This window comes from Helicoverpa zea, chromosome 1, assembly GCF_022581195.2.
Source record: "Helicoverpa zea isolate HzStark_Cry1AcR chromosome 1, ilHelZeax1.1, whole genome shotgun sequence".
NCBI classification, from domain to species: Eukaryota; Metazoa; Arthropoda; class Insecta; order Lepidoptera; family Noctuidae; genus Helicoverpa; species Helicoverpa zea.
In genome coordinates this window covers 9,798,259-9,821,425 of record NC_061452.1, presented here as the reverse complement: position 1 = coordinate 9,821,425, position 23,167 = coordinate 9,798,259, and the positions used below count along the sequence as shown (strand labels likewise).

At 37.8% G+C, this 23,167-nt stretch overlaps 4 protein-coding genes across 10 annotated transcripts in view; 2 read left to right on the top strand and 2 right to left on the bottom strand.

Annotated features, from left to right (window-relative positions):
- The first annotated feature begins 277 nt into the window (after positions 1-277).
- On the top strand, positions 278-10,032 carry LOC124635100 (death-inducer obliterator 1). 4 transcript variants are annotated; one of them, XM_047171086.1, is made up of 17 exons: positions 278-726; positions 1,105-1,260; positions 1,343-3,131; positions 3,702-3,894; positions 4,038-4,289; positions 4,400-4,861; positions 5,445-5,774; positions 5,849-6,001; positions 6,079-6,206; positions 6,295-6,795; positions 6,880-7,142; positions 7,225-7,337; positions 7,422-7,630; positions 7,779-7,989; positions 8,364-8,496; positions 8,621-8,808; positions 9,274-10,032. In XM_047171086.1, the coding sequence occupies exons 1-17, from the start codon at positions 594-596 to the stop codon at positions 9,442-9,444; spliced, it is 5,385 nt and encodes a 1,794-aa protein (XP_047027042.1). In that variant the 5' UTR covers positions 278-593; the 3' UTR covers positions 9,445-10,032. The 4 variants fall into 4 exon arrangements, with proteins under 4 accessions (XP_047027042.1, XP_047027110.1, XP_047026959.1 ...); XM_047171154.1 differs by having other exon boundaries at positions 1,099-1,260; positions 7,231-7,337; XM_047171003.1 differs by having other exon boundaries at positions 1,099-1,260; positions 7,228-7,337.
- Positions 10,022-12,042, bottom strand: LOC124635334 (mitochondrial ribonuclease P protein 1 homolog). Of its 2 annotated transcripts, none has more exons than XM_047171241.1 (6): positions 11,855-12,042; positions 11,655-11,823; positions 11,358-11,578; positions 11,123-11,271; positions 10,669-11,035; positions 10,022-10,409 (listed from the first exon to the last, which is right to left on the bottom strand). In XM_047171241.1, the coding sequence occupies exons 2-6, from the start codon at positions 11,788-11,790 to the stop codon at positions 10,035-10,037; spliced, it is 1,248 nt and encodes a 415-aa protein (XP_047027197.1). In that variant the 5' UTR covers positions 11,791-11,823; positions 11,855-12,042; the 3' UTR covers positions 10,022-10,034. The 2 variants fall into 2 exon arrangements, with proteins under 2 accessions (XP_047027197.1, XP_047027258.1); XM_047171302.1 differs by having other exon boundaries at positions 11,655-11,803; positions 11,887-12,038.
- A 668-nt stretch (positions 12,043-12,710) lies between these two features.
- LOC124632398 (peptidyl-prolyl cis-trans isomerase-like) lies at positions 12,711-14,046 on the top strand. 2 transcript variants are annotated; one of them, XM_047167262.1, is made up of 2 exons: positions 12,711-12,868; positions 12,951-13,656. In XM_047167262.1, the coding sequence occupies exon 2, from the start codon at positions 12,971-12,973 to the stop codon at positions 13,550-13,552; it is 582 nt and encodes a 193-aa protein (XP_047023218.1). In that variant the 5' UTR covers positions 12,711-12,868; positions 12,951-12,970; the 3' UTR covers positions 13,553-13,656. The 2 variants fall into 2 exon arrangements, with proteins under 2 accessions (XP_047023218.1, XP_047023291.1); XM_047167335.1 differs by having other exon boundaries at positions 12,712-12,864; positions 12,951-14,046.
- LOC124632261 (solute carrier organic anion transporter family member 3A1) overlaps positions 14,039-23,167 on the bottom strand; it is a 43,307-nt gene continuing 34,178 nt past the window's right edge. For both annotated transcript variants that reach the window (XM_047167067.1, XM_047167143.1), the window contains 9 exons: positions 22,084-22,191; positions 21,660-21,890; positions 21,042-21,206; positions 18,627-18,828; positions 18,123-18,292; positions 17,581-17,806; positions 17,051-17,242; positions 16,744-16,895; positions 14,039-16,661 (listed from right to left, as the gene is read on the bottom strand). In XM_047167067.1, coding sequence (XP_047023023.1) covers positions 15,937-16,661; positions 16,744-16,895; positions 17,051-17,242; positions 17,581-17,806; positions 18,123-18,292; positions 18,627-18,828; positions 21,042-21,206; positions 21,660-21,890; positions 22,084-22,191 — 2,171 coding nt within the window. In that variant the 3' untranslated portion in view covers positions 14,039-15,936. The remainder of the gene's footprint in view (positions 16,662-16,743; positions 16,896-17,050; positions 17,243-17,580; positions 17,807-18,122; positions 18,293-18,626; positions 18,829-21,041; positions 21,207-21,659; positions 21,891-22,083; positions 22,192-23,167) is intronic.

Sequence of the window (23,167 nt, the reverse complement as noted above, 5' to 3'; positions counted from 1 at the left end):
ATATCCGGGGCTATTGCACAAAATTTGGAAAATATGTCTTGTCTGTCTGTATTGTCCGTTACAAAGAGTTCACATTTGGAGGAGTTATTTATAATGGAGACATGAATTGTAATGATGTTTTTTTGCACTAAACTCTACACCTAACCAACCGTTTATTTATTTTTGCAGTTGCCATTTTATTGCACACTACCAGAGTAAAATCGACTAGTAATCGACTAGATTTTTTCGTTTTTAGATTAAAAGGCACCTATCTGAACTTATCAGAAAAGTCTACAATTGTCTCTGCTCTCAAAAAAATATTGATAATCGTGTGTGTTTCGGAAATTGAATTTCCTTAATAAAAGATGCCTAGCTATTAAAGCTAAATAGTGCCTCTTACCAATTTGTATTAATATCTGCATTGCGTAATTTCAACCAATAGTTTAAATACTATAGTGTTTGCCGCGGTGCGGCCATTCAGCCTAATGGTGGAGTCCAAAATGGCGACAAGCGCGTTGGATTTGGATGCGTCATAAATAGACGCGGTGCATGTGTCTTGAATGGCTATAAATAGAGGATTTGAATTAGAATGATTGCATGAATTGCAATGAAAAATGTCAAACACAGTAATTACTAACTATACTGACCTCAATGGACCTTCCACAAAAGCTGATAGTTCTGTTGTTGTTATTGTAAACAAGGATGGATCTCTGTCTGTTGATCAAAAATTACTCGGAACGTTGATGGGTAAGAAAACTTATGTATATTTATTGCGAGAGAGAAATGCCCCAATCATTTATATAGTCAGATTAACGCCGGTCTATTTGCATGAATAACATAGTGGCTTAAATGGTTTTTTGGCAAAAAAAAACAAGTAGTATTACGTTATCTTATAAAACTCTCATAAAAGACAGTAAAAATGTAAACCTATGTTTCACATTAGAAATATATCTGTTTATCGTCAATAAGATTTACCAATAACGCCTGTAATTCCATGTCAAACACTGAAATCCAGTCACAAATCATTTTGGCGCCAAAACCCCTAATCTTGATTATGCCCATTTTCTTGTTGGGAATTTTAAGTTAGTCTTCACAATATTATAAAAACAATTATCGTAGGTACAGATGGATCTCAAAGTACTGGTATAAGTGTTGTTCGTGTTGGCCACGAAGGCAAACCTGATGATGCTACTGATTCTGACACTGATGATGAGAAGGTGCCCCATGTTACACTTTCAGTGGATAGCTATTATGATGAACCAAACAGTATCATAAAATATGGTAAGTTTAATTTATTTATTTCTTTCTAAAATGAGAAATGTCAAGAAGTGTTTTTAATATTTCTTCATACTTTTCATGACAGATAGTGGTGCTGAAATGCTACAATCGTTAAGAATAGAAACAAGGGAAAACAGTTTGGTAGGATTTCAAAATGACCACTGCTACACACCACTTAAATCTCCAAGTCAGTCCTTACCACAGCAAAATGACAATTTATCAACTTATGATGAATCAGTTATTGAAATCACTCATACACCACCACCAAAGCCTGTTCCTAATTCTAAGAAGATCACTATTTTGGAACAGCAGATCATACCAAAAGGTAAAAAGATAGTTATAAATCCTACTGAAGCTCCCATTATACTGAAAGGCAAAGATGTACTGAATAAACTATTGCCAATAAATAAATCAAAGGAGAGTAAGGACCTAGATAAGCCTTCCGATACAATACAAAAGGGTGATGACAGTACTGAATCCTCTTCCATTAGTTCTTCTGGTGATAGCATCCCAGACAGAGATTCTGATTCTGACTACAAGGACACTAAAGATAGGACAGGTTCTCTCAGATTAAAGAAAACCAAATTGAAACCCCGAATATTAAAGACTGCTGCTGCATCTAAAGCATCAAAACTAGAATCTAAATTGATTAGTAAATTAAAGCCTGCTAGAAGTATAATTAAAAAAGAAATTAAAGAGAAGCTACAATACAAGAATGTTTTGGAAAAGAAAGATCCCTCTGAAGTTGATTTGGAAAGCCTCTTGCCATCATCCAAAATATCGACGGTTGTCACACCAGGCAATGAAGTTAGCAAGGTCATTTCTAAACAAACACCAAAACCCATCAAAAAGGAGAAGAAAACACCAGCTCATGTTACAGCTCTGCTGTCAGACATGACTTCATTGTTTTCAACACCAGATGTTATAAGAAGAGTGTCCACAGATGGTAAGGTTCCTCCTAAGACACCAACTAGTGAGAAAGAGTCTCTGTTATCTGTTGCTGACAAGAAGCCAACAACTGTTGGTAAAGCAGCAGAACTAAGTGATGGAAAGATTTCAGATATCAGTAAGCTTGATAGTTCAGAAACACTTAAGCCTATTGTGCACAAAACTTATGTGAAACCTAAAGAGAAGACTAAGCCTTATGATCCAATTCCACAACTGGATGATGCAAGCTTGGCTCAAATACTTCAAGATACCACAGGCATCTCAAACACAGTGAAGAGCCAACCAACAATTTCTACTGGTGGTGCCATGAATAGCCCAAGTTTAGCAGGTCCTTTATCACCTACTTTAGACCTGCTGGGTGGCCTTCAGCCTGAAGAGGAAGGATTGACTGAAGATTTCCTAATGTCAGTTGCTCAGCTTGTAGCAAGCTCGGAAAACTTACAGGAAGTCATTGATAAGCAAGTACTGGGGAAGGTGGATTCTGGTCCTATTAAGACACCACAGACTACTCAGTCACCACAAACGCCACAGCAACCAACACAGGCAACCACTAATTTATACACTCAAACTCTTTCAAAATCAGTGCCTAAAACAATGCCCGTGCGCAAGGATCCTATAGAGATAGTGCGGCGAGATGGACGCGTTATAACATTACCGCCTATTGAAGCACCAGCAACACGCTCTTCAAAACGAAAAAGTCAAATGGAGGTGGCAACTAACCCTGAACCTGCACCTGTCCCAACGCCACCAGCTCCTGTGCATCCTGTGTCAACTACCCCTGAGCCACAAGTGCAGGCAGTTTCCAAACAGTACATTAACAAGAAGCTATCCACCAAGAAACAGGAACAACCTCTACTTAATCCTGTTCTTGACAAATTATCTGCAGAATCTCAAGAAAGCTGGAACTCGGAAGATGATCCTAATAGGTATGTAAGGGTTGAATACTCAATTAATCTTTTACATTTTACACACACACTGAAATTATGTACAGTCCTTATGTATATAATTAGGAGAGGCAATATGTACATAATTCATAATTTGTTCTTAAGTTCTTTCTGAAGCAAAAGATTTTTCGAATAATGGGCATGCTCAAAGCAATTACGTTATCAACATAATGCACTACTGGGTGTATGTTTAACATTACAGTTACTCACGATAGTATTAATCAATTAAGATAAGAATTGCCTTCAAAAAGATGATATTAATTTACCTATATTTTCGGGTGGTTTGTCCTACCCGTTTTCCTGCGCCCTACCCGTGGGAACTACTGCCCGTATCTGGCTATCGTGATAAAATATAGCCCATGTTACTTGGAAAGAGTGTAGATTTGCAACAGTGAAATAGCAGTGAAATAATTTTTCAAGTCGATTTCGTAGTTTCGGAGCCTTAAGGGTACAAACAAACAAAAAAGAAATTTCCCTTCATTATATTAAAACACACAAGTGTAAAGGCAATAGGTACCAATTAATTTTATTTATAATTTGTTGTAATTTCAGACTATGGTGTATATGCAAGCAGCCACATAACAATCGCTTTATGATATGCTGTGATGGTTGTGAGGACTGGTTCCATGGGAAATGTGTTAACATCACCAAAGCTATGGGCCAGCAAATGGAAGAACAAGGCATTGAGTGGAGATGCCCAAATTGTATCAAGAAAGCAAAGCCTTCTGCTAAAGGCGCCAAACAGGTATGTATTTTAAAATATTGCTTATTCGAAAACCAAGTCTAATTGGATTTATAGCAATATCAATAATACATATCAAAGTTGTTAAGGGTAATTTAAAATAATAATTTTAGAGTACAAAATTAATGAGGTTCTTTATTTCTCAGCTACAGTTAACAGAAAGTAAAATAGAACCAGGCTTAGCTCCAGAATTAAAGTCACCAACCCAATCACCGGCTGTCAAGGACTCAAAGACAAGTTGCATTGTTTGCAAGAAGCCTGCTCGTGCTAGTAGCATTTATTGCAGTAACTCGTGCATATGGAAACATGCACAAGACTCGCTGGGCAGTCAGGGTCCTTCAGGTAAAGGAGATGGTGAACCTGGCAAAAGTAATGAAAAGCAAAAGGCTGAATCAAGGGTAAGTTTTGCATTTCAATCTCAATCTGAAGCATAATATCATTAATAAGGCATTTTGGCCCTTCTATGCATGTTTTGAGGTAAATACAGTAGCTCCAGTATTTTTTTCAGGTAATTGTATATGAACGCAAATCTGGAAGGTTACTGGCTGGGGCAAATGCTCCAACTGCAGAAAATTTGAAATCATGGTTGCAGCAACATCCAACATTTGAAGTAGTGCGTCCTGGTACTCTCAGTACAATTAAACCAGGCCTTGGTAAGAAGAAGACTAGTGAACCAAATAAGATTCAGACCACACTCAACTTTGAGAGAATACCGCGCAAACCAGCTGAGCAGGCTACACCACAGAGGACACCTAATGTGGAGCCAAAAGAGAGATCTATTAGACTTATATCAGCTCCTAAAGAAGAACCAAGAGCTACTCCACAACTCAAGTCTCCCGTTACTCCGAAATCTCAGCCTCCTCTGTCGACTGAGACTCCTAAGGCCAGTACGTCAACTGCCAAGCCTGCAATAACAGCCAGGAAATTGATACGAACCCCTAGCAGTCATGGACAGTCATCACAGGAAAAGGTATGAAATAATTTTGATGCTAATCTCCATTGTTCGATGTAAATGCTTAGTTGTATCAAGAACTTTTTATGAAAGTCCTCTTTTCGGAAGTATTCTAAGGTCATGTCTATGGAGAATTCCATATAATAATCCCTCAATGTGCTCAGCAATTATGTCATACGCGTACGCAGTTTTATTACTCATTTTGTTTTCGCCGTTAACTATGAAGTCGCTCAGATTTAACTCTAGCCAATTTTACGACGCAAAGGACGTGTCTCGTATATAAGTGTTACTGGTATGTATTTATATTGTATTACACTTGCACTGAAGGTAGTAGCGAGCGGGAATAATTGTCACCGATTTTTGATATTATTATATTTATGTTATTTGATAAGTAATCAAAATAAGGTTCCTGCTACTAAAGTTAATCTTGAAATATTTAAAATTTTACATATTAGCATTGTTGTTGTTGACAAAATTACGTACAGTCCTCTTATTTGTAATCAGATAGGAATTGTCTAATATAGTGATTACAACCTTGAACGTGTTTGCATTTTGATTAGGAGGTTGAGATGGCGGGTTAACGATAATTGTTACGTTACAGGCGCCTTCAGTTTCGCCGTCGACATCGCGCCGGAAAGATACTCACAGTAGAATAAGGATGTCGAGTGGTGAACCAATCAGAGATAACGTGCGGAAAGCTTTGCAAGAACAGCTGAGCATCCGCATGTCAGAAAATACGGGCCCGAAGTTTACGGAAGCGGAAATACAACAGTTTGCTAACGACACCGAGTCTGAATTGCATGAACTGTTCAGAGATGTGGGGATGAAATACAAAGCCAAGTACAGATCACTTATGTTCAACATAAAGGATCGAAAAAATCTGACTCTATGGCAAAAAATCTGTGACCGATCTATTACGCCTAAACAACTCGTAAGCTTATTTCTTTTTAATAGTGTTAATGTACCATTACGATTTATTATTTATTAATAAAATAACTTTTTTAGGTCCGCCTATCTCCAGAAGAATTAGCGAGTCAAGAGCTGGCGCAATGGAGAGACAAAGAGGCTAAGCATCAGTTAGAACTCATTAAGAAGTCAGAATTAGATCTTTTAGCGGCTAGTAAAACATATGTCCTGAAAACGCATAAGGGTGAAGAGGTAAAACAAATTTAAATTAAATATTTATATAAATGAATTTCAATAACCATGACTTATGTACTCTTTTATGTCCCCAGGTAATGGAAACTAAAGAATCCGTGACAACTGAACTTGATGCAAATGTGCCGGTTGAAGATGTAGTGACTGCACTCAATGATTCAACAGTGGGTCCTGATGTTCTGTCGCAAGAAAAATCTCCAGAAAAGTAAGTTTATTTATTAATATGATTTGACTACTTCACAAGTTGCTTCGAAATAATTTCTTATTATAATTTTATTTATTCCGTTCACTAGTAACAGCAAAGGTGGCCATCCAGAAAAGAAAGTCGGTAAAAAACGTAATCGCGATGATAGCAGTTCGGGCCGATCGAAAAGAAGCAGGCGAGAGTCGAAACGTGATTCTGATAGAAAATCTAGATCTGCAAAGAGAAGATCAGAGTCTACTGAAAAAGAGACAAGAACCGAGCAAAGAAGATCAACGCGCAGATCGGACAAGAAGTCCAGTAGAGCTAGATCGGTGTCCAAAGATAGAAGTAAGGAATCTAAAGAGAAACCAGATTCAGCTGATCGAAAACGGGACAGATCATCTTCCCGGGAGAAAAGTAGAAGACGTTCGAAGTCAACCGCGCGAGATCGGTCACGATCCCCGACACGTTCCCGCCGACGCTCGCCCTCACGCGACAGCCCCAAGCCCAGGGATGAGTCGCGATCCAAACGTACTAACAGTAGCGATGACAAGCAAAAGCATCATCGGTCCAGATCTCAAGATAATATTTACACTAAGATTAAGAATGAGTTAGTATCCACTATAAATTATTTGTAAAATTGTAACAGATTGTAGGTAGATCAATATTAATCTATTTATTTTCGTATCCTCAGTTCCACAGATTCGGATTCAATAGAGCGGCCCAAATCTGCTATGATGAAGGATGCTCATCCCGAATACGATCCTCATGAACCAATGATAACATCAGCATTCTCTGAAGAAGATTTACGAAAATCTAGAGAAGATGTATTTGAAGAAAACTATCGGAATGATATGATTAGTTATGAAGCCGAGTATGATCCTTCTAAGTCATTAATCGACAACAATATCATATTGCCTGGATCAAGATTTTCAACAAACCAGGATAAAACTTCAGGTGATAAAAAACTTGGATTTAGAGTCCATAATTTTATATATTTTTTTACTGAATGGTCATATAGTATGTTTTAATTCTTTAGAAGCAGAGAGTGATCAAGAACCAAGTAGCACCGTGGACAATTCTGCTGCAACTGTATGGAGTGGGTGTATCAACATGGTGGATGTGGCCAGGTTCTATGTAGCAGCACATGAGGTGGGTAACTGGCAAGAATGGCTCGAGCAAGGGATAACATAAATATGAGAACTTGTGTGATCATCATCTTATCTTACATTCCAGGTGTCAGGCAGTTCTGTGGATTTGGAAGAAGACCTTAGTACGGAGTTGGATATTGTAGGGAGAATAAATCCTGACACAGTATGGGAATATATTGCTAAAATGAAGAAAACAAGTACTAAGGATATTGTTATTCTAAAACTTCAAACGGCGAATGACGAGGAAAAAATGCAGTACATTGCCTTATATAGCTATCTTAGTAGTCGCAATAGGTTCGTATTGTATATTCGAAATATAATAAATGAAATAAAAGAATACATCCCTATCCTTATGATTCTACAGACTTATTTTATTTACCTTGCATTTATGAAATAATTTCTTGGCAGTAAAATTATTTTATATGAAATTTTTACATTTTAGGTTAGGCGTAGTAAAGTCGTCTAATATGATGACCGTGAAAGACTTTTATATAGTACCGCTACCGGCGAACACAGCGCTGCCGGCAGTTCTCCTGCCTCTTGACGGTCCGGGGATCGGAGACATTAAGACACATCTTCTCATCGCCATCGTAATTCGACAACGGAAGAAGCGATTGCATGCAAACATTCCTACCGATGTGGTTCCTGCTAAGGTCAGTTCGCCAACCGAGGGAGATCTATTGTAAATAAATATTAATAAAATATGGTTCCTCTTGTTCTTTTATTATTTACCGAAACATTTCTGTAATTAACTTTAGTTAGCATGCCTATGTTGAATTTAGACTAACTTGAAAATAATTAGTTCTGGGCAAAACTTAATTGTGGCTCGTAACTTACTTCCGGCCACAGGTACGCACGACTGGTAATGCGCATGTTCCTTTTATGCACTGATATATAAAATGTTTTCCGTGCAGCGATTGTTCCGAGCCGCCTTTAAGTTTGACACGAATCAGCCCTAATACCTAACCAACTTAATGTATTCTATTTATTAAATAAAATACTATTTGTTATTTTCACGTAACATTAGGTAGCGCGAGAGTCCCGCAAGCGGTCGTACACGCCACCCGCGTCACCGCGGAGGCGCCCGCCGCTCCCGCTACCAGCATACCCATCATCAAGTCTCTCTACTACCGTGAAGGATAAAATTGCTGCGTCTTTAGGTAACGTGTCTGCATTATTATACAATAAAATATCTCTATTTACTTCAATGTTATATAGTTTGTTTAAATAAACAGACTAAACATCGTTGGTAAAATAGTTTGTAAATTGTATCTTATTCCGCAGTGTCTGCAGATGATGACGAGCCATACAGTCCTGGGTCGACGAGCAGCAGTGGCAGCGGCCCGTCGTCTTCCGGACCGAGCTTAGCCTCCAACACTCTCAGAAGTAAAATGGAGGAACTCAACAGACAGATAGAAGAACAGAAACAACAAATTCTTAAGATGGCGCAAGCAGACTCTTCTATTGGCGAGGTAATTACGAATGAAAATCTGTATTGCCCTTTAACGAAACTTTGAAGAAAATTATAAATGTAGAATATAAGTAGGGCTGCCATCTCGAATTTCGCCAAACCCGGACAAACCTTTAAAAAACCCGGACATTTGGCGTAAATCGCATTTTTTCCCCGAACGAGTACGACACTTCTAGAAACCCCGCCCGGACGGCCTCCAAACGAGGACAAATCCGGGGAAACCCGGACGGATGGAAGCCCTAAATATAAGTTTATTTCTTGCTTATACTGAATTCATGAAATATACAACAAATAATTTTTGTCTTGTTCATAACTCCCAAATGGCTTGAACGATTTGGTTGAAATTTTGTACGTATATTTCAATGGATTCCTTTATGGTTTAAAATACAAACGGTGGCGCTATTGTAGTTAGGTGGTACAAATATAGTTATGTATATTCCTAACCTATTTCTAACTTTTTTGACAGGACGAAGAAGCATACTCTCCCTCCCGGCCAATGACACCGCCACCCGTACAAAATGTGCCCTTAGCCGACATTGCGTTGCCTTCCAACTTGCAAGAGATTTTAGCGACAATCAAGCAAAGGTCAGAGACCACTACTGCGGATGTCGACATGCGTACATTGCCTTTACCATAAAGCTTAAAATATAACAAAAATGTACATATAGAGTAATTTGTTTATCTAATTATAAGCACAAGGTTTCTTTGCAGTGCAAACATATCTATTTTTGTGTATATTCTAGCATTTTACCGACTTGGTTACATATTTTACTGAAATCGTATCGTTTGATAATTTAACTTTCTACTTTTGTAGAGTTATGACAATTGAATGCATTATCTTAAAATTTTGTGGTATTTTAGTTAGCGTTAGGAATTGTAGGTTCTAGACTAGACTCATACATTTTTATATACTGAATGTGCAAAGCATATTACAATATTTTTGTGCAATAAGTAACAATACATGAATTCCCAGTACATCATGCAATTAGATAAATGTGGGTGTGAATGAAAAATAAAACTTATTGTGGATGGAATTAAATTAGGTTCTCTGTAAAATATTGTAATAGCCCATTGTTTTAACATAGATTATATTTATATGTTCGAAATAATTAGTGTACAAAATTTAGATTATGATTAGTTGTATCACAATTATTTTACTTTTTTCATGTTTTAAAACTAAAGTATACATTATAGTTGGATAAAATAAAGACATGTTTAAATTGGATTTTATATATTTTCATCATCATACAGTGACCTCTTTGATTTTGACTGATTAAATTTTCTCTTTTCTTTGAAGGCTAATGTGTTGAGTCTAGAAAGCTTGAAGTTCTTCATAACTTCTTCTTTTAGTGAGGGGTTATGACTCAACCTTTTCTGCATAGCCATTATTTTGGTTTCCATTAGTTTCCTTCTGGGAACGTGCCGCAATGAATATTCCCAATCACCAGTTAGTTTCAAATCAAGTAGAATGGGTACCATATGATTTATATTTAGATTCTTTTTAGACCCTGGTGCCCACTCAAGGTATCTGTCAAGTGGCAATTTAGCCATCTTTATTCCGTCTCTTTTAGCTTTAGCAAGAGAAAGTGGTTCATTGTTCACCTGTTATTGAAATAAAAATATTAGTAGGCGAAATAACTGTTACACCAGCCTGTGACAAAATGAAAAAAAATATATATATACATGATCCACAATTTGTATCTAGCTCTAAGCCATATTGTAACACCTACTCTATACATTGTGGAATGCAAATAAATATGAATATGTTGCACAACAGTCAACACTTATTAGAAAAAAAAGACACTCATGTTGCTAAAATACAAAGAGATAGTTAACGGAACTCAAAATTTAAATAATGTACCTTGTCAACCATGCATCCAATAATATACACAGCATCATGATCAAACTTTGTCAATTCTTCCCGGCAGTGAGGAGTCAAATAAACCAACTTCTCTTTAGGAAATACATCTAAATAACTTTTTGTGTGAATGTTCAAAGGAAACCATGGTTCATCTAATGAAGGAATATTCTTCATCATTTGTTTCATAAACTTTCCTCCCATGTTTACATTGCAAATGTGCAAATTGAATGGTTCCTTATGAACTCTATTGTCACCAAAAACATATGTCAATTGTTTAGCAGCATTTAATGTTTCTTTATAAACCATGTTATCTTCATATGAGCAGTCTATAACAATTGATTGTCCATGCATCAGAGACTGAAGAGCCCTGCAAAATAGATGAAACATTACATTACTTAAGTTCACCTAGTGACCCTAGGTAAGAGGCACCTTACTAAAAAAATAATATTTATACCTATAATTATCAAACTGGTTTATTGACTGATCTCTGATTCTCAAAAAAAGTGATTGGTGTTGTATGCCATAGAGGAGATCATCTTCATTTTCTTTAGATTCTTCAGGCTTTATTACCGGGTTCTCTTTCCGTTTAGCTTCCTTCTTAGCCTGAATAGTAAAAAAGTCAGATGCTTATTTTAGTGCAGTTGTGAAACAATATGATCAAATACAGAAATCCTTAAATTTAAAAGCACCTTGAAGTTTTCCCTCGATTTTTCAGTTTTGAACAAGTATTGAAGGTAACTTGCACGCTGATTTTTTGACGTCAATTCTAATAAATGCTGCCATTGATCCTGTTTTATATTATCAGGAGCATGTCGGCCATCCTGGCGCATTACCTCTACTTCCAACATTAAAATTCTTAGTTTCTTCTCAAGTTCAGCATCACCTTTACATATATTATGTACTATCAAGTCTGTAACAATTCATTAAATATTATAAAGTCCAGTTTATACTAACCAAGATGTAAACAAAAAAACTCTTGCTAATACCTGTATCATCTATTTGAGATGAAGAGAAATATATTGGTCCTGTGGTAAACTGTTTTATCTTGTAGGTAACTGGGGGAGGTACAATTTTGTTTCTATTTTTGCAGACAAGGGATATAGCCGTTCGAATACAATACATGGTTTCCTGTAGTCTGAAAACTTGGTGTGATTAACAATGATATATCCTTAGAGGTAAATAATGTTTTATAATCCACTTGCTAGAAAAGCTTACGACCTTCTTACAATGTACAACTTTAGTAATGAATACACTTAAACAATTTCGTCAAGTAATTCTTAGAGCTATCTTTAAAAATTCCGCTTTCTGAACCTGTGATGAATAAGGTTATGTTATCGGGCGGACTGACGGCGGGCGACGATTTCTCTCAGACACTAATGACAGTGACAGGGGCCCGATTCTCCTAATTTTACTTAAAGCAACATTCGATTGACGTTCGACTCGATTCGACTGAGATCCGATTCCGACTCGATTACGATTGAAGCGTATGTGGCATTCCGCTATTGTTTCTTTGAACTAAACGTTTTTATCCTTTTCTGTCATTCAATAATGAATTATTTTGTCTGCAAATGATTTACGATTGCAAAATGATTGTACAGCAAACTACCGTATAGACCAAAATTACCAAAATAGCAGACCAATCGCACACCAATCAAATGTCAATCGAATACGATTGATCTTTTATTAGTAGCAGAATGCCCGATATGGTTAAAACTGCTATTGCGATCATATTGCGATTCGATTTCTATTCGATTTTGACATTATTAACTTAGGAGAATCGGGCCCCAGTTGTGACAGATTGTCCATGATGGTCACTACTCATAGAAGAAGAAAGAAAGAAAAACATTTATTATCGCAAACGACGCAAAAGCAATAAAACTAATAAAAAAATATTGTTATTCCATGTGAGTTCCATGTATCCCATGTGAGTCCCATGAGTTCCATGCAATGGTTTGTTTTCCTTCTAGTCATCTTCTCTACAGTTAGTCTTTATATCTCCTACTTTACCTTGCATTTTATAGATACCATGTTTTTTTACTGGCCTATAGAAAATGGAAAGGAGGTTTATTCTAAAAGTCAACAATAATTTGACAATTTATTGACACATGACAAATGACAGTCAGTTGTGCAGATTGCCGTCAGTCTCGAATCTCGATAAAATCTGTCTGGAACTGCTCTAAATTTTGAAGCGTGCTGGTAGGTAAGGTTATATTGAAATAAAAGTTGCTCAAAACTAAATACATACCACTTAATATTGATAGATTTTAATTGTTTCTTTTTAGATCTTCGTTTTTTGTTAGTCATGGCTATACCGGCTTTACTTCGCCGTATCACCTTGATAAACGGGACCCTGTATTCCGCCGCCGCTCTTCGCTTCGCTTCGTGCCAGTCTGAGAAAAAAGTCTTCTTTGATGTAACTGCTGATGGAGAACCTCTCGGTCGCATTGTCATAAAGTTGGAAACTGACATGGTCCCTAAGACATCAGAGAATTTTAGAGCTCTGTGTACTGGCGAGAAAGGTTTTGGTTATAAAGGATCGTCATTCCACAGGATCATTCCTAACTTTATGTGTCAAGGCGGCGATTTCACTAACCACAATGGTACTGGAGGAAAGTCCATTTATGGCCGTGTTTTCCAAGATGAGAACTTCAAACTGAAGCACACTGGCCCTGGTATCTTATCAATGGCTAATGCTGGTCCAAACACTAATGGGTCTCAGTTCTTCATCACAACAGTTCCTACACCTTGGCTTGACAAAAAGCATGTTGTATTTGGTGCTGTAGTAGAGGGCATGGATGTTGTAAGTAAAATGGAAGGTCTTGGATCTAAAAGTGGCAAGCCCACTAAGAAAATTGTGATTGCTGAATGTGGTGAGTTGGACTGAACCTTATCACAGTATGTGTATGATTTGGTGTATAGTAGGTAGATACAAGTAGAAATAATTAATAATATTAAGTTATCAATTAGAACCTGTAGATAACATAAAAAGTTGTATTATTTCATCCTGGTGTCCTATCTGCATTTATTTAGTCATAGTTGTTTCAATAGTGTTTATATAATAATCAACCTATGTATCTAATGGTATGTATTTGTAAAAAATCAGATACAATTTCCTTAACAAAACACATTTTGAGAGTCTTAATATTACTTGATTTGGATTTGATAGTCTTGACTTGATTGATAGTCTTAATGTATATAATCTAGAATTTGGTCTATATTGCCTGGGATCTGTCTAGGACTAATGAATATGTTGTACACAGGTGTTTATAAGGAAGAAATTGCTGTAAAAACTGCAGTTCAGTGAATTAACAACTTTCCAAGACAGTATTTTTGTTTTGTTTTCTTCTAATGGGATAAATAAAAGGTGATATAAAATAAGTATGCAATTTTATTAATCACTAAATGCAACAAATTAGTTTAGGAGTTGCTATTATCAAACTTGTCTGGGTGATTGACATAACAACTTATTCAAATACATCTTAGTCAGTATCAATATCAAGTCTTAAGATCTATTGTAGTAATAAGGCATTTTTCGTTAAAACACTCTCTTTCATATCAAACTATTAACCTCTCTTAACAATATGTGACAAAAATTTACACAGACAACATTCCTGTCTTTTAACTCCATCATCTGAGATAAATATATTGCTTTACTTTTTATTTAATACATGTGTATTTATATTTAAATAATATAGTTAATAATTGAGTTCTTAATCCAGCAGCCCAAGAATTGACATTTTTTTACATTTCAAAAATATTATTTTACATAAATAAGTCTTTTAAACATCAAATTCATTTACAAGTTCAGGTAGGAGTATAATAATAACGGTAAACTTTGACTTTAAACCAAATAAGGCAGTTATAACTGTTGCTCATAAAAAAACATTTTCTATAAATATTAGCTGTCCAAAATATACAATTATAAAAACTCGGAAACATCAGGGTTTGTAAGTTTTGGACCTTGAGTGGCATGCATAGAACTATTAATTGCACTAATAGATGTAATTCCATAAAATAGGATCACAATATAATAAAATAGTAGAAATAAATATTTACAAAAATTAAAGATGCATTAAACATAAAATATTGTTGTCGATAATTCACATTTGGTTGCAAGCAGTCACTTCCTTTGCCCCACTTGAGATCAGAACAGATGTTTTCTTTAGTAAGATTAGTATTTAATTCGCCTGACGAGCTTGGTGTTTTGTGCTTGTGTTGTATTCATTTTTAAGTCATAATAATAGTAGGAGGAGGAATGTCAACAGTAACATATTTGCAGACATTTTAAATTAAGTAGGTAAGCAAAAGAGCACCATAAGAGTAGTAATAATTAAAAGCCTTGTGCTGGTAAAGAGGGTGCAATACAATGAGTGCATTTTAAAATAGTGGCAAAATCCCTTTTGCACTCTTGTATTATCTGCTAATATGCTGTCTTTTATCTAAGTGGTGTCTATTTACTAAGGTCTAATGTTGGTGAAGTTGAACAGTCTGTAAATTATTAGCACTACTAAGGCCTAGGCCTTGTTCACCATCAATATAAACTGCGGTTTTTCTTAAAACAACTGTTAATGAAAAAAATCATAATAAACAGTTGTTTTAAGAAAACTGAAGTTTATGCTGTCTGTAAACTTGAGCCTAAGAATATACACAAATAACAAATATAATCAGAACGCATTTTTACATAGCAATATTAGAATAATAAGTATACACAGGGTACACATTTAATTGAATTCATAACAATGTTTTTAATTTAAGTACTTACAACAAAAAAAAATAAGTTTTCCAGATTTAAAATGGTAATATGCATCTTTATGATAGAAAAAGTTAACATTAAAAATTTAACTAATAACTTTATAATTAAAACTAAAGTTAAAATAGGAGTGATGCGAGTATTTTTAATGTTAAAAACAACAGTTATTATTAATATTTTATCAAACATATTGACTCCTATTTATGTTGTAGGTTTTTTTTTTGCTTCAATTAAGTCATTGCTAAAACACTAGTTAGCTGCATAGGCGATAGTTTGTTTTTAATTTTATGTAAGCATCAATACTACAGTTAAGATATGATTCGAAATCACCCATAATTTGTTTTCTATTATCTAAATTTAGAATAAGTGTAGTTCACTTTAAACTTACTCACGCTTTCACTATGTTTATCACTCAGTCGTGCACAGCGGTAAAAAGCAATTGTTTATACTCGTGTTTGTATCACTGAACTGAGATTCAGTCCCGACGTATATTGTACAGATTTGGTCCTATATCTATCTCACACACACGGATCCAACCGAGTCGACGCCAAGTGGTCGACGCTTCGACCCTTCTGCATCTGTAAGCTGAGCTCGTTCGGTTCCATCGTGATGTGATGGGACGACGTCCGCTTGTGTTTAGTCTCGGGCAGCTTGGAGTCCTTGGAGCTGGTCCGGCGGTGGCGCAGCACGCCGCTGCCGTCGATGAGGCGCTTGCTCTCCTCGTCCACGCAGCGCGTCAGAGGCAGCACGGTGAGATCGAGGCTCTCCATACTCTTGAGAGCGAGGTGCTTGAGCTGGTCGAGCGAGAGGTCGCGCGAGTCGGAGCGCGAGTGCACCTTGAAGTCGCGCGAGCCACTGCGCGAGTGCGCGGGCAGGTCGCGCGAGGCGGAGCGCGGGAAGTCGCGGCGCGAGTCGCGGGAGTCGCGCGAGTCGCTGCGCGCGGGGCGGCGCTCGGGCTCGTCCTGCGAGTGCTGGCGCGCGCGCGGCTCCAGCTGGATGGTCTTGGAGTCGTTGCGCAGGTGGCGCGACGCCACCAGCACGCGTGAGTTCTTGCCGCCGCTCGCGCGCGTCTGCGACTCCTGCGAGTACTGCGACTCCGTGCGCTGCAGCTTGCTGCGGTAGGGCTCGTGCCCCTCGGCGCCCGCGGGCGGCTCCATGGGCGTCGTGGTCGCCGAGCTCACGCCTGACATCACACCCGAGCGGAACCCACTTGCGTTGTCCGCCGATGGAAGTTCTTCGAAAACTGTAAATAGATTTATGTATTAAGTAACTTTAACTAGCTACTAAAGCAAGTGAATGGAAGATCAAAATAGAATTAGTCATACGTTTATCAAGACTGATGATGGAGCCGGCGATGTCCTTGTGCGGGTCGAGCGGCGGCGCGGTCTCGAGGTGTCGCCGACGCCGCACGAGCCACCAGTCCGCCATGAATATACCGAGCGCTACTATCTTGATACCGCCGCACAGACCCACGTATCTGTACAAAATCAACATAATGGGTTATGATTACAAACAACTTCAGACGTTCAGACAAAATCACTTTTTGCACACAAAGTAAATGATGCCTTATTAGAAGCTCTCTACCTATATGTATGCATTTAAATAGTGGGAAAATAATAAGCAAAGGTTTACCTATATCTGAACTGTTCGATATCGTATAGAAGACACCGGCCGCCCTTCTCTCCGCTGCAGGACTGTTTCCACAGCAGACAGGTGGAGTCGATGAGGTTGCCGAACACGATGGGCGCGGGAATGTACCCGAACAGACGGAATATCACGAACTGCATGCCCAGCGCGAACGAGCGCTCCTCTTCGCTCACTGATCTGTAACAAAGATATTGTTGCATTTTTATTTTTAGATACACAAACTACTCTAGTCAGGACTAATTTTTTTATTCAATAAAGTTCATAGGGGAAAATAAAAGATTTATATAAATATAACTGAACGCAAATCTAAACGTTTACACTTAGACTTGTAAACACAATGTTTTTTTTAAGTTGAGAGAAGAAAATGCTAAACCACATCACACACACACTAGCTATCGGAAAACCGGGTTAACCGGGTGTTTTGCTGTTTAAAATCTGAAGTGTCCCGATATCATGTGCCAGTGGGGTTACGAATACTGCTACGCATAACTTTCGCGACTGTAAACACAACTTACCTCAAGACAATCATAAGCAGTGGCATCTGGGTGACAGCGACGACGAACGTCATGAAGAACAGCAGCACGAGGAAGGGGAAGATAGTGGTGCACGGCGGGTTGCAGGCGCCGGCCGTGGCTACCGGTACTACGGTCACCTCGGAGTAGTCGGCCGCGCCTCGCAGTGCCGCCGCCCCGGCTGCGCCGTTGACCACCACGCCCGGGGCACGGACCGTCTCGTGCACGCCTGGGGGTGAAGTCATGTTACAGAAATACGCAAAAACTTTGCTAAATATTTGCAACGTAGGACGAAGCAACTTTAGTGTATAGGAAAATATAAATTTCATGAAAGTTTTCTATATGGCAAAGTGTCTATGGGTGAATCTCCTTTGACAATATGAAAAAAGGTTATTGCCAGTTGCTTCAATGGTGCCAAATTTTTGGTTGCGCAAAACATCTCTTAGGAACAAAAACCATTACGACGCAAATAACCTGTTACCTTCAAACTCGAAAACTAAAGTAGATTAATTGTTGCAGTAGTAATAGCTACCCAGTATACTTACAAGCACAGTTTGTGAAGTTCGACCGCGACGAGAAGGCCTCACAGCCGGCGTGGCACGGCGAGAAGTATGTAAGACCATTGTTGCCACACACCGGTTCCATGTCCGTCTCCGTGCACAAGCAGTTGAAGTTGCAAGCCGCCGTCAAGTTCACTTTGAACGGCTCCAAGTTACTGGGTAGATAATTAAATCAATGTCATTTCAAATTGAATAAAAAAAGTAATTATAATTTGACATTTAATCGTAAAGGTACATGAATAGTAGGATTTAAATATAAATTGCACAAGAGACCTTACAATTTGGCAAACGGGCTAGGCGGCCGGAGCGAATAAAGGTCAAGGTTGTTTGACAGAGTCAAGTAGAAAAGGAAATAATAATATATATTGACCACGCGTACATTTATGCCAAGCCAATTAATCAAGCCCACGAAATTATTTTTTAGGCTAACAATGGATCTATAACAAAATAACTATGTCTGTACGTATGTATCAACATAGAATAGCATACCTATGATTAGTATAAGGTATAGTAGTGCCCGCCATCTTGATGTTGTCGCAACCTAAGAAGAACAACAGCGCGTAGCAAGACAGACAGATTGTGTTGGATATGAGCACGAACTGCACGGCGCCTTTCGGTCGCAGTTCCAATCGCTTGAGTAAGCAACCGCCCATGAAGATACCGATGCAAGCGCCCGGGATCGCGATGGAACCTGAAACAAGTGTAAAATAAAATACTTGATATTGACAAGACTTTGTAGTTTGTCTTGCAAAATGATGGTAGAACATGGATATTGTCTTTGGTTAGATTTTCAGGGATTTGATTGGTTGTATGTTTTGCTTTAGCTTCTAGGAACAGATGAAAATATGCCATAATTATTTTTGCCTCTGACTCTGTGCCTATGTGTCTTTTCTAGGATTTATTCATCTTGAAAAGCGACTTAGCTCAAGAACTTTTAGAAACCATAATATTGTCTTCACTATCCACTTGTTTTCCAGGAACAAAAGTGTCAAACCTGACTTCGTGCAAGTTTTGTATAAGATTTCCTCAATGTGATCTGACAATCTTGCATGACAACCATTATTTGCAGATGGCTTATGTAAAGAGTAAACATTTACATGTTCATGAGTATAGCATAAGTCTCAATACGAGTCTATTTTAAAACGCTAAGTACACAAGATGAACAGTTATAGGTGACGCAAGCGATGTCGGCATCAGATCGTCGGCTAAGATTAAGGCATTGTGTATAAATTGCTGCACGGCATTATTAGTAGCCGTTTTATAGTCTGCCTGTATTCATTATGTTAAGAGAAACAATGGATGGAAACATTTTTGATTTCTTAGTATTTCGATCGTTGTTGGTAGGTCAGTTTTATGCAAGGGCGGATCCACCGTTATGGGCACGATGGGCATGCCCACAACCTTATTACCTAGACTTGTGACACACTTTTACGTTTTTTTTTTAAATCGATAGGCTGATGATAACACTAGGGAACAAAATAATACTTTTTTTTGTTGCATTTAATTTTATGACTGTTGTTTACTAATTCGAGATCACCATATTTTTTTTCTAACAGCTTTAGATTTTGAGGTACTTTTATGTCCCAAAACTCAAAAAATCTCGCGCTCGCTACGCTCACGGTTTTTTTACTTAGCAGTGGCTTTTTTTTTACTTGTTTCTGTGATTTCGTGTCCGAAGACTCCAAAATTTTGCGCTCGCTACGCTCACAATTTCTTAATTTCACAGTGCTTTTTTTATAATTTCTATAGGTATTTTTGTGGCACAGAACTCAAAAATTTCGCGCTCGCTCAGCTCGCGCAAATTTATACGGTTTTATACCACGTCTTCGCTTTTGGTTTTATAACTTGGTAACTACGACGAAATCTAAAAATGTTCCGGCTTGCTACGCTCGCGCAAAAAACAAAACTACTCACAATCTTTCCATACATAGGGGTGCTTTAGTAATGATTGCACCCGGTACATAAGCTAGAGACGGAACTGATAGTGAGCGTAATATGAGTTTAGATATGTATATTTAAAAAAAAAAACGTTTTTTTTGAGCATTATTAGATTGGTAATTTTATTTTGTAGTTTTTTTTTGGGGTGCTCAATAGGTAGCAGCCCGGGGTGCCACCCGATGCTATGCCGCCACTGGTAGTTGAGAAGTGTACCAAATGCGTCAAACCCTCCCTATATTGGCTTACTGGCTACAAGAAGTTATTGATTGAAATAGGTTTGGATCGAAACTATTTTTTTTATCGGGTCCAACTTCCTCCTAAGTTTATTTTCATTCCTAATGCCAAAGTCCTGATGCTCAGAAAAAAGGAAATAATTTCATTCAAAAGTTCATAAACGACTTGCATAATTTTTAATGAGCATGTTCATGCTCCGACTTTTACTTTTCTAGTAGCCGCTTCTAGTTCCGATTTTCTAGTAGCTGTGACCACAACCTTTTTTGAGGGCTGGATCCGCGCTTGGTTTTATGTGCAATAACTTAAAAAAGATTGTCCTCATTTTAGAGTAAATGTTTAAAAAAAACAATGTTTGCTGCGTCAGATTTCACGTTTCTCTGACACGAGTATGCAGTTGCGTTTAATATCTATTTCTGTAAAATAAATCGCGAAAATGTCTGACGTACACGCCGATTGTTTACCGGCGAGGCTATACGAAATATTTTTATTTATGTTTACTTTCTTTTGATATGGCAGATAGCCAAATATTGATTTTATTAAGTAAACAATCTATTAGATACTTGAACAAAGAGACGATCAAAATCATGCCTAATTAGGTATAGTTTATGAGTTTGATTAAGTCGAATCTTATGATGTCACAAATATTTTTAATGACGTTGGAAATTAACAGAAACCATATCGAATTGCTTTGAAATACGAGAACATTCTCCTTATGGCTACTAGACAACTTACCAGTAAACACGCTAGCCTGGCTCTTGCCGAGACTGAACTGTGTCTCCAGATACTTGGGCAGGAAGACGACGAAGCCCGATACGATCATGAGCTCCATACACGCGCCCAGGCAAGTAACTACGTAGACTGGGTTCTTAAGAAGCCGCCACATCGACACTGGTATATCTGGTGAATGACAAGTTAGGGGATTATACAAGGGATTATTCTAAATAATAGATACTTTATCAAATAAAGCAAGATGTATGAATAAAAATAATGAAGATAAGGCCTGTTCATAAAATACATTTAGGATCTATAAATCCGATTCATTTCTAGGTAAGTATTTATTGAGATCAATTAACAGCAGGCAGTGATGTTACAGATTATCAATGACACCGATCCATGAAAAATCGCGTTTTCGCAGCTCATAAAAAGTTTTCCAATCGATTTTTGGGGGTCAACTACCCAATTATAGGCAGGAGACTACTTAAAAAACCATTACCCACTTTTGGCAGCCAGGTATACATCATGAATTAATGGCACATTGTTTCAAGTTTCTAGGTCATTTGAGTCAGAAGTAAATTTATTAAGAAGGATATAGGCTGTCAAGAAGCCTTATTTAAATTGTTTGATGTTTACCTTTAATATCTTTCCCGTATCCAGTATCCTTGATGTCTGTCTGCGGTTTTGCCGGTTTAGACGTGGAAGCACCGCTAGCAGCCGCGGCCTTTTCCACCAGTCTAATCTTCTCCTTCTCTCGAACCAATACCTTTGGAAACGAGAAGAAGGGAATAGCGACCAATATCAGAAGGAACCCGCAAAGTAGGAAACCGCCCCACCACATGCCGACCCAACGGTGATCACCTGGATCTGTAATGGAGATAAAAATTGTATGAGTCAGGGCTTTCGTAATCTAATGAAATACTATGCGTGATAGATGTCAATGACCAATGTGACAAAGCCTTCATCAAAATATACGCAGTAGTGATAAGTTATTATCACACAAGATACAACATTATTGTCCTACGAATATTATTTGTTTTTCTCCAGTGTGAGTACTCACCTATAGAGATAATGGTACCGGAGAACGAGTCCATGTGGAAAGACAGTAAATATGCTCCGAGTAGAAATCCGAGGACCGGCCCGAAAGCAGCCATGCTGTACATACATCCTGTAAACAAAATAATAATGTGTTCAGCTTCTTTATCAAATCATTCTCACATGTGATCGTATTATGTTATTAAAGGCTTCGGATATGGCTGAGATTCGGTAAATTAAGTTTAAATTGCACCATGTTTTGATTAGGGCATTTCTAGAAAACAGTTGCGGAAAAATTAATTGAATTGAAATGTGCAGGAAAAAATGTGATATTATTTTCATGACACAAACATATTCATGTTTGCAGAACACCGGCGGCAGTTGTTTTGATTAATATTATGAAACCAGCAATTAGGAACGTCACTCGAGATAATGATATGTCATAGTATTGTCCTTTTGTGACGTGGGCAATGCGTTGAGCAGTAAGTGCACCCGGCACGCCGATATTATGGAAAGTAGGTCACTCTTGTTTTGTGCGGCTGCAAATGGCGCGGATTTCACAGCTAATATCAATGACTTATGGTCCCCTCAAAATTGGTTTGCGTGAGAAATATTTCCGTACGCTCCATTTACTCTAGTTGCGATTATTTACAACCTCGATATTTCAAAGGTCGAGTACAGCCAAATTACATTACACGATTAAATCGACAAACTAAATTATGCTCATTATAGAAATTAATGTCAGGTTGAAAAACTCATGGTGTGGCATGTACCAACCTATGTTGTGACATAAGATTGTGTTATGAAAACATTGCGTTGCTCGCTCGTTGCGCGCGTTGCTCGTTCCATAACTTTAAAATTCATTCACTTTTACGCGTCAAGCGTTTCTGCGGATTGGCGCAAGAGATAAATGTTCGTGAAAACACAGTCAGCCGTCGATTAACCGATCTGAGCATTGACCTGAACCACGAAGATATCTTAAGACAACGTGGAAAAAACAAACCGCTTTTCAGAGTAAAAATAAAGCGCATATAAATCGATCGATAAAGCCTCTTTCTTACGATACGAGTGGCTCTTGAATCCAGGTCGCGTCCATAGGAGTCTTAACG